This window comes from Trichomycterus rosablanca, chromosome 19 (genome assembly GCF_030014385.1).
Source record: "Trichomycterus rosablanca isolate fTriRos1 chromosome 19, fTriRos1.hap1, whole genome shotgun sequence".
Lineage (NCBI taxonomy): Eukaryota > Metazoa > Chordata > Actinopteri > Siluriformes > Trichomycteridae > Trichomycterus > Trichomycterus rosablanca.
Window position 1 is genome coordinate 27,693,599 of NC_086006.1, and position 11,211 is coordinate 27,704,809.

At 42.3% G+C, this 11,211-nt stretch overlaps 1 protein-coding gene across 1 annotated transcript; it reads right to left on the minus strand.

Annotated features, from left to right (window-relative positions):
• Positions 1-395: 395 nt before the first annotated feature.
• zgc:114123 (uncharacterized protein LOC569174 homolog) lies at positions 396-9,815 on the minus strand. The gene is made up of 16 exons (XM_063016107.1): positions 9,560-9,815; positions 8,987-9,018; positions 8,736-8,915; positions 8,179-8,304; positions 7,408-7,470; positions 7,143-7,307; positions 6,331-6,423; positions 5,832-5,970; positions 5,629-5,750; positions 5,509-5,551; positions 4,547-4,680; positions 3,719-3,829; positions 1,794-1,861; positions 1,678-1,705; positions 1,450-1,577; positions 396-928 (listed from the first exon to the last, which is right to left on the minus strand). Exons 1-16 carry the CDS (start codon positions 9,813-9,815, stop codon positions 763-765), a joined length of 1,854 nt encoding a protein of 617 aa, XP_062872177.1. The 3' UTR covers positions 396-762.
• Between the last annotated feature and the right edge of the window lie 1,396 nt (positions 9,816-11,211).

The window sequence follows — 11,211 nt, forward strand, 5'->3', positions numbered from 1 at the left end:
ACCCAAATCTTCAGCACCCTCACTACCAGTAGTGGTGCGACCCTGCTGATTCACGACTACATTTAAAATGCGTAAGGAGAAGCTCGCTTAGTGCACAGGAAATGGGCCTTCCCTAAACTGTTGCTGCAGAATTGGAAGCATATAATTTCCTTTATATAATTAATTACACCTGAACTGGAACATTATGTGTGTTTTATAGACTCTATAGACCCTGAAGCAAATTTCCATTGACAAAATGTGAACTGTGCATCAAGCACAATGCTTAAAATAAATATGATAAATAAAAGCAAAATTTAAATGAAACTAAAATTCATATTAAAATAAAAAAAGCAATAAATAAATAAATAATCTATTACAGTAAAAGATTAATGCATAATAACAAACATCACACAAAATATCAAAAAATCTTATATTTATTCTCTGTTTTTAAAAAATATATAAAATATTCATCATTCATTTTGTACAACTAGAACGCTGTTACGATTAAACGCCACAGTGATTTTGCAGCTCATAACCACCAACCTCATCCCAACAAACTCAAACAAAAAACACGACACCACAGTGACTGAACAGTGTTTAGGGGGCTTAAAAGCACCGATAATCAGACGTGGATGTGAAAAAAAGAAGAAAAAACATGTAAAAATTACTAAGCGTCCTTTAGCTACGTACAATATACAAATATAAAACGATTTAGAAAAGCTGTGGTGCCAGACGTGAGACGACAGACCAGGACAGAGTGACGTTAAAAAGGACAGTACGAGTTCATATCTCTTGAGAGACTCTGATTGGGCATCTGGGCACAGAATTAAACACCTCTTGTAAAAGATCTTGGCATTCAATACACACCTCCTGACTGTGCCAGTCCCGCATAGCCAGAGTGAGGGAAGACGCGGAGGTGGGAAGCGTAGACGCCCAAACCAGCGGCACCCTGAAATAACACCAGTGAAACCAGTCAGTCAATCAGGTAAAACGGTACCCAGTGCCCTCATTCCTCTACAATCCTCATTTACCAAGGTTGGTGCACAACTACTTTTTAAAGCCAAATAAAGAATGCTCGGATGGCTCAGCTCTGCTATCAGCCGGTCGGGCGCTTACACGGACACACAGTGGTGGGATCATATTTCCTTAATATAATTCACCTGTTAGCAACTATTGTGCCCGATATGCGCAAATTCAATTATTTGAAGGGGCGTCCCAATACTTTTGGGACTGTATAGAATAAAGGGTGCTCAGGGGGCAGAAAAGTCCATTTATATTTAAATATTTATGGCATTTAGGAGACATTTTTATCCAAAGCGACTTACAGGACTGTAACAGTATATCGTCTAAGCAATATAGGGGCCTTGCGGTCCAGTGATTTCTAGTAATACCGGACCCTCTGTGACCCTGACCAGAATAAAAATGTATTTGTACTCCTTATATCCAGTTAGGAATGGAGTTCTTCCTCACCAGGATGAATCCCACGTCCAGCGCTCGTTCCAGAAGTTCCTCCGGCTCTCCTCGCACCCTCTATCCAACACGATCAGCTTGAAGAAGCCGACGGGAAGGTTGACGCACCACTTGAACGGCAGGAGCAGCTCCGATGTGCAAAAGGATTCAGAAATATTAATACAGCAAGTTAATAAATTTGTCTGATGGCACATAAGCTCTGTGGAATCAGCTTGTACGTGAACTTACCTCCACACAACACGCTGAACACACGACCCTGTCAACACACCACAAATTAGCCTAAATACAGAGCGGACGAGCGGCAGCGCTCTGGGACAATCAGACGCGTGAGGTTAGAGTCGTACCTACTACAGAGAGAACAGAAGTTGTGCCACGTGAAGTAGAAGCTCCTCTTCGCACAACAGGAACAGACCTGAAGGGGTAATAGTGTAATAAATCAATAATATATTTTATTACCATTTTAACGTCATGTTTTACACTTTGGTTACATTAATGACAGGGCAGGTAGTTACTCGTTTCAAGCTTCATCAGTTCAAGTTTTTAACATCATATTTTGTATCTCCAGTTCACCTCACTTGCACGTCTTTGTACTGTAGGAGGAAACCGGAGCTCCCGGAGGAAACCCACACAGCCACGGGAGAACATGCAAACTTCACACAGAAAGGACCTAGACCGCTCCACCTGGGAATCGAACCCAGGACCTTCTTGCTGTGAGGCGAAAGTCATATGCTTTCAGCTTTGTAGCTCCAGTTTAGGGAAGACCCTTTCCTGCTTTGGTGCTTGATTAAAGAAACTCCAGTTTCCTGCACAGAGACCTGACCTCAGCCCCACTCAACAGCTCTGGGATGAACCGGAACCTCACGTGTTCAATCAGTGCCCAGCCATAGAAAAGCCATCATCGCCGCTCAGGTGGCACAGTGGTAAACTACGCTAGCACACCAGAGCTGGGATTTCGAATACATCGTATCGAATCTCAGCTCTGCCAACCGGCTGAGCCGTTACATGAACAACGTTTGGCTGTTGTTCATCCAAGGAGGGGGGCCAGATAGGGACCTCATAACTGATGCAATAGCGATAGATTGATGGCATCTGCGCATAGAGAGGAATAATGCTGATCAGGGTGTGTCCCTCCGTGCACAGGGCTGATCCGCATATGAACTCGCCTCATGCAGTAGTTTATTGTTTATTAGGATTTTAACGTCATGTTTTACACTTCGGTTACATTCATGACAGGAACGTTAGTCACCTACCACACAAAATTCATCAGTTCACAAGTTTATATCGAACACAGATACAGACAATTTAGTGTCTCCAGTTCACCTCACTTGCATGTCTTTGGACTGTGGGAGGAAACCGGAGCACCCGGAGGAAACCCACGCAGACACGGGAAGAACATGCAAACCCCACACAGAAAGGACCCGGACCGCCCCACCTGGGGATCGAACCCAGGACCTTCTTGCTGTGAGGCGACAGTGCTACCCACGTAGCCATGGTGCCGCCCCTTGTGCAGATGAAAAGATGCAGTCGGCTACTGCACACGTGTCAGAGGGGGCGTGTGTCAGTTCGCCCTCCTCAATCGGGGCGGGGGTCAGCGCCATTAGAGAGGAAGCATAACGCAACTGGGTAAATATTTGACGTGCTAAAAATCTGGATGAAAAGGGAGCACAAATTTCCCATAGACATACTTTCAAGTCTTGTGAGAAGCTTCTCAGAAGAGCGGCTGCTGTTCTAGCTGAAAAGATCACAGGTGTCACAATATTTTAATACTATTTGTTTTTTGAAATATGATGGTCAGGTGTCCAAATTCTTTTGGATATATAGTGTATACGCACATATATACATATACAGTACAATGACATGCCTCCATATATTCCTCTCCCTATACATGTTGTGACCCTATACATATTGCCATACGTTTGCTCTTGGTTTTAATGGCACATATAACGAACTCCTGGTCGGGCGTCCACATAATCTTGGTGTCTGTGTATTAAATGGACCGGAGTAAACATTTACTATTGTTATTTCTTTGCAGTATTTCAGTGCAGATACAGATTTAGTGAAACGAAACCCTTTTTTTTAGGAAGTTCACCAAGATGTTGAAGGAACAGACACTTACAGAAGTAATCTTAGTGTTTACACATTCAAATAAATAATAAATAAATAAAAGAAACACATTTACAGCAGGTTTATGAAGACTGAATGTGAACCTGATGGTATTCGGTTAATGAAAACTGCTCGTACACAAAAAGTCCTGACTAACCCGACTCACCCGCCAGTTCCCGTTGGCATTACACAACACCTTGGACTTCCTCTCTTTGGAGTAGTGCGTCTCGATGACATCAGCGATTGTTGTTGGAACAGGAACGTGGTTCTTCTGTGCCTGGAAATGACAAAGTACAGCGACGCAATCAGTTTCATCTGAACAGAGTGTGAAAGAGAAGGAAAATGAAACACTGAGCAGGGTTGAGCTGGTGGTGGCATGAACACTGATGCCAGCCAGCAGATGGTGGTATAATAGTGTTTACTGCAGGGGGCATTTTCCACTGCAGGTTCAAAAAACAGGAACCGACCCAAACACACACCGACTGGACCCATGTTTACAGTTAGATTTGTGGCATTTTAGCAGACTTTCATCCAAATTGACTATTAATTTGGACTAAATACAGTCTGAGCAGTTGAGAATAAAGGGCCTTGCTCAGGGGTCCAACAGTGGCAACTGAGCAGCTGGGCTTGAACCAGCAAACTTCTGATTACTAATCCAGTATCTTAACTGCTGAGCTACCACTGCCTTGCCCTGTAACAAGGGCTTGTTTGTGATCTGAACCCGGGACCTCTCGCACCCTAAGCGAGAATCATACCCCTAGACCAGGGATGTCCAAATTACGGCCCACAGATTATTTGTGGCATTGCCAATTACGCCCGCTAGGCTACCGGTCGACTGGTAGCAGAGATACCCCAGTCACTTTCTTAGTAGCACAATTTTACACCTAAACTCAATTAGGAGTGTCCACATACTTTTGACCACACAGTTTAAATTGTTGTACTACCTATACCTACCTACACAAGCTGAAAAATGACATAAAATCGAGAAACGCACAAGCTTGCCGAGCTCCTGGTTTCCAGCGAAGGATCGAGCTCGAGGCTTTCCTCTGAATAGCGAGCGCGGCTCAGATAAATTCACCGGCGTGGACGAGCAAGCGGGCAGGAACCCTGGAGTCCTGTCAGCTGCACCTGTAAACATCACACCAACAACCAGGACTTGTATAGTCTTCCACCTACCCAAAACATAGCTGACCACATATTTCTGACCATATAGTGCAGATCCTGACTGCACACCTGACCATGAGCTTTTACATATCCAATTCCAAAACCACAGACGTTAATTTGGACCCTCACTGTTTCTGCACTAATGCCAGCGTCTACTTTTCTGTGGCAACTCCAGGTTTGAGTGTGTGTGTGTGGGAATTTGTGCCCGTGTGTGCCCAAACGCCTGGCTCAAAATTGATGTCACAATTCGTCCCAAAGGTGTTCAGTAGGGTTGTGATCAGGGTTTTGCAGGCTGCTGCTGCAGCCCACACTGGCACAAAAAAAGGGGTCACCACAGCAGATCTGGTCCTCATACCAGACTTGGTACAGTTTTTACACTGGATGCCCCTCCTGGCATGACCCTCCTACTTCTATCCAGGCTTGGGACCTGCACTAATAGCGCACTGACAAACGTTTCAACCATCTCACCACCTGGGACGTTTGCCAATCACGTCCAAGCAGCCAGTACCACTGCCAAGATTTTAACCCTGGATCGCCGGATCTTAGCAGTAGTGGGCTTGCGTACTTTACAGCGCGTCACCTGAGCTTAAGATTTATTAAAAATAATAATAAAAAAGACTGGATTGACCAAAATGATAATCTAAACTCATGATAGTTTAGATCCTTCATCACTAAACCATCACAAACTCATTCTTACATTGACTTTTCATTGCAGACAGTATGAAACCAAAGATAACGAAGATTGGAACATGACACTGTGCGCTATACTGGTGCAGGTAAAAAGAACGTTACCTGTAAAGCTGTTTTCATGTGAAGCACCATCTGTACATCTTTCCTAAAATAAAATAAACAGATGAAAAACAGACGCCTGAACTGAGAAGCTGGTTAAAAAGTTGTGTGTGAAGCTCCTACCCAACACCGCGCCTCCTTACGAACAGAGTTAGGAGCCGAATAATTTAAAAAGGTGCAGTCATCATCTGACGAACTCTCATCCGTGGGTGCGAGAGAGCTCAGTGAGGAGCAACAATCGTCCACTGTGTATGCAAAAACAAACAGGTCAAAAAGAATGAAAAAATTTAGATCTTTCTTTTTTAGAAACGGTGAGAACGTCGTACCCGTGTTAGACCGTCTCCTCCTACACGAGGTCAGCAGCTTCATTTTGTCGGTCGACCGGATCTCCTGCATCAGTAGTTCATGCAGACTGACCTCGTGTTTGGGACTCGGAGCTCTCGGCTTTAGATTACGCTCCGAAACCTGAGAAACAAGAATTATTTCATAATTTCAATCAACTGTACCAAAAATCAAGATGATTATTAAAATAAAACAGTCCAACACTGACAGGAGGAAAAGGACTGAAGAGCTTAAACACCTTTATTGTTGCACCCTTACTGGAAGCCAACTGTCCACCAACAATAACAGAAGTAGTTAACCACTCTAGCAGGCCACTGATTTTTCAAAGTGAGTGTTTAGGAATAACAACAGCTCATCAGCTCACCACATTTTCAAGCATGTCTTTCTCAAAGTCACTACAGGCACATTGCAAACCCAACAGTACGACTATTGAACATCCGATAGTGTCAGTAAAAGCTTTCCAAGTTATTCTGAGATACTCACCGGGCGCAGTTTGGGTCCTGAGCGAATAACGTTCAGCAAAGTCTGATGAGGATCCGATTTATAGGATTGCTCTACAGCACGGTCCTCCACTGCCTGTACTCAGAAAACAATAACAAGAATGATTCTTCAAGATCAGCACACAGAGACCGAGATGGTTTGGTCAAAAGCAGATTTTAGTAATTTGGCTTGAATGATGTTTGCTAGTTTAAGAATGGCAGTTCAGGGCTTTTAAAGTGAACACGATAAGTTAGGAACAACCCTATAAATGGCCGGTAAAGGTACAGCATTAACAGTGGCTTCACATCCAGGAAAAAAAAACCAGATCTGAGCCAATGATCCCATTTGCAAACATCAGGACACCCAACACTAGAAGTTGTACCCCATGTGTTCCTCCACTACTCATGATGCCACCAACAGAACAGCAAGAGTCACAGGTGCAGTGGCAATAAGGAAAAAGTCCATCAGATCTTCCCTTCTTTAGATACAACCATGTAATGTCTGTCGAGTGCCTGGACAGGTTAATAGCAACCCATATTTGGGTGTTATGAAGTGCTGGACTAGTGTATTAGACCTCTGCACTACTCATGAGTTTTAAACCATTAACTGTTGGGCTGGCACATGCCACCAGAGTTGTGCCCGGCTGTGTGCCCAACAAAATGTAGATCCAGTGGATAATTGAGGTGTTTTAGCCACACCCACTGCCATGACCTCAAATTTCATAGTCAACTTCTGATGCCCAGGGTTTTGGAACAGGAGGTCAGATATGCTCATGGTCGGGTGTGATGTGCAGAATGAGAAAACGCACAGCTCACCGGAACCTTGCGGAGTTTGTAGCGCCTGAACTGGATGTCCTGAAGGAGCTGGCTAAATGGTGACGTATCCACCACTACTGGGGCATGGCCATTAATTTTTTCTTTGGAGGGGCGTAGGACAACACCCCTGCTCAGCTCTTCAATCAGGTGCTTCCATGTAAAGTCCTACACACACACGAAACATGAAACACAGACACAACATTAAAAAATTAAAAATCAGAAAATTGCAGACAAAAGAAACGGAAGTTTTTATCTGTTTGCTCACAAAGTTGGTGGTGACGTTTGGAACAAGCATGCTCTCCGATTCCATGATCATTTTCTGCAGATTCTGCTGATGAGGAGTAAAATCAGTTTACTGCAATCAAGTCCCCCCCAAAAAAATTCCCAATCCCCTATTACAAGTACGTTGGTCGAGGAGACACACAGGCTAGCACCTGCTCCTGTTAACATATGTGAAGTCCCCGGCCTGTTCTTAAGACCAACCAGTGGTGGATTCTTAGAAAACAAGTCACACTATACACAATGTGTTCCTCCACTTTTCGTGCCAGCTTCCCAACCAGACCAGCCAACCTTCCACCCCCCTTACACGGCTAGTTATGTTTGGTGAGCGCCTGACCAGACCAGTAGCACATCTGAGATCAGAATACAGTAATAGTTAGGCTAAATAAAAAAAACGGTACAATAATTTCAGCGGTATATCATGATAGAGCACTACCTCAGAGATCTGGGTTTGAATAATAGTGGTGCTACTGGCCCACTGGGCAGCTACACAGCCAATTACATACATGTCTGAGGGTGATGGCTGATAAGCTGGCACATTACTCCTGCATGCTACCATAAATAGTTTCACATTTACAAACAATTTATAAACAATTAACTGTAACAAATGGGCAGAATTTGGGGTGCACTGTGCAAATGCATATTTCTTCCCCCAAACAGCCACTAATTTTATTCTGATCATCCAGTTCTGCTGGGAACATCGTAGGTTGGGCCGTTTGTCGTTATTAAAACCAGAAATATTTGTGCATTTCCAAACCTCTCGGGACTGCTGGATGACTTGCAGGTAGTGGCAAAGTTCAAGGGTGTGTGAATACAGCATGGAACACACACTTCTGTAATGTTTAGCTGCCTGGCTTGGGTTGTAGAGACGTTCCTCACAAACCTGTGACGTTTAATAAGAAACAATGCCATTATTAACCATTAAATAAAAAAAGTACATTTGTTTATAATGGTAAATGTCTGATAGAAAATTACAGCCCTCACCATGTCTGTTTTAATTACAAAATATCCCATTTTTATGGGGTTTAGAACCAGAAATCATTAAAGATTAGAAAGACCCTGCATTGCTGAAATTTTAATGTTCCCAGACCATAACAACAAACTATTTGTGAGCTGGGATGGAAATGTTTGTGTTTTTTTTTCAGTCATACAACCAGAATGCTGCATATGAGTTGTTAAACAATTACAATTATAACATTAAATAGTTGACTTCATTGTTCTAACAGACCTACTAAACCTGGTCATGAACTCTTCAGCTCAGTCAGATGCACTTTGGTCAATAAAACACCACCAATCAGGACAGGAAGGTTGTACCTGCAGAACCTCAGAGATGGAGCTTATGCACTGAAGACAGTGTTCGTTATCCAGTCTGATGTCCACTTTGGTCATCTGCCCCACCAGCACCTCGAGCGTTTCATCCAGCTCTCGCTCTACATCTGCGTCCAGACCCCAATCCAGGCACGAGTACATGAGCCGGCCCACGTAATCTACAGTCTGGGAAAATACAATTCTAATGCACTTCCAAATGAGCAGTGCTACTGGAATACAATAAATGTGATGCTTACCTGATCCTCCGACTGTACCAACAACTGATCTTCTGGAAGGTGAAATCAGGAGGTTAGGAACTTATTTTAAATCAATTTGTTTCAGGGAAATCTCTACCTTACAAAAAACCCTAAATTAATAAGAATAAGCCTACCCCAATATACCAGCAATCCATAATCATCCCATATTGACCATTGCTGACACGTGAACACATTTATCAATACACAGTGAGCAGTATTTATTTAAAAAGGACTGAAACTAACAAAATTCTGAAAAAATAACTCAATATAATGCCACAATGGAACAAACAGAACCAAAAATAAGCAATCTACATTACACTTCTTAATGCTTTTCTACAAAGCATTAAGTAAATCATGAGAGTCTGGTTTCTCTCACCACAAAAACATGCAGAAGGGGAGTTAACTGGCTGATCCAAATTGCCCACAGGTTTGTGTTTGTGTCACAAATTCTCACAGATATGCTCCAAAGCTTTGTGAATACCCATGCTTTTGAAGTGGGCAACCAGCTCATAGTTAGGTGGCCACATAATTTTTCAGTTAATTAAATGCCCCAACTACCTGCCATGATCTCACCTGTCTTGCTGGTTTCTATTGTGAGACTGATGCTTCCATCAGGTGAGAGCAGGACTCCTTCAGGTCCAGGAAGTCTGAAACTCTTCCATGAACTGTAGCTGAGAGTTCCATTAGTGTTGAAGTTGATCTCCAGTAATGAACAGAGCTGATAACATAGCGCCCAGGCCTGTTCCTCACACATCGGCTGGTCCTGTAAACCCAAAATCTCACTCAGAGAGAGCTGGCAGAGACCAGGAGCTCCACCACACCACTCCATCACCTTCTCTGATCACCTCAATCACCACTAATCACCTAAAAAGCACATATACAACAACTAGAGAGCTAATAATGTATAAATGTCTGTCTGGAATAAAGCAGCCACAGTGCTTCACCGCTCCAACAATTATTTTATCACTTAACCAGCTGGTTAATTAGTTAATGAGCTGAATCAGGTGTGTCAGGACAGGTCATGCTGCCTTCAAGTGCTCTCGTAAACTGTTAACTATCGTTTGAGCTCAAAGTCGTAGAGAACTCGGGATTTAGGATACTATATGTAATATATACTTATACTGAACATGTTCTCCACATGTGAGAAATAGTAATTGTGTACTGTACATTTTAAATGCCAATACAGGACTCGAAGGCTCACTTAAAACACAAGCATACTGCACCGCTTGGTTTACTAGTGAACGTTACGCGTCACCGTTGGGATGCTAGTTGAAAAATGCGCCCAAAACAACGATAAAATCTAAATACTTGTAATATAATTGTCATTTATATTGATAATTATTGTAAGAACCAAAAATACAACCCACTTTTTTCCATATATGTAGACACAACACTTAAAATGTAAATTTATTCATGTTTAGTTTTCACTTTAGCTCCAGCAGTTAGACATGCTAAATTCATTTACTGACTGAATGGGTTTACGAGTTACACAATCAGATTATTGCTAAAACAAAACGAATGTTTGATTATGTTTACTTGCACTTTTATAATCTAATCTAATCTAATCTAATCTAATCTAATCTAATCTTATCTAATAAATCTGTTTACACGAGTCAATCAGTGATCTGAATTCTCAGACCTGAAGTGAAGCTTGTAGTTATTACATCTGGTATTGTTCACTTTTATTGTTATGATAATATGCACAAATTCTTATTTATTATAATATACAGTTTACATTTATTTAAGTGTTGCTTCAGGGGCTGTATCACCAATCCTTCACCTCCTGCCCAGCTCCAAACACAACAATTCTGAGCATCTAAAATCTGCACACAAGCATTCACACAAATTGGAAGATTTTGGAACGTTGTACTGTAGCCAGAAAAAATGTAAACAGATTTTTTTTTAAGGAGTAAGTCAGATTTGTTTGTTTAGAAAAAGACAGATTGCATGTGTGTAGCTCACTGTGATGTATGGAGGTGGGAGCATCATAAAATGGGGCTGAAAGGTAAGATGAGTGTACCTCATCAGCCGAGAAACTAACCTTTAACTTTAGAATATGAGACGGCAGGTCTGAGCATGAAGCCACAATAACTCAAACGATGGAGAATGTATCGAGAAAGCCTCAGAACATTTGGGAATTGTTTGTTTGTTTGTTTATTAAGATTTTAACGTCATGTTTTACACTTTTGGTTACATTCATGACAGGAACGTTAGTTACTCATTAC

Bases quoted from the DNA above. Each gene is read 5' to 3' on its own strand.
- zgc:114123 (XM_063016107.1), bottom strand. From the start codon at position 9,815: ATGGAGTGGTGTGGTGGAGCTCCTGGTCTCTGCCAGCTCTCTCTGAGT. The intron at 8,916-8,986 runs GTAAGCATCACA...GTATTTTCCCAG, and splicing joins TGGTACAGTCGGAGGATCAG to ACTGTAGATTACGTGGGCCG. The intron at 5,751-5,831 runs GTACGACGTTCT...TTGCATACACAG, and splicing joins GAGGAGACGGTCTAACACGG to TGGACGATTGTTGCTCCTCA.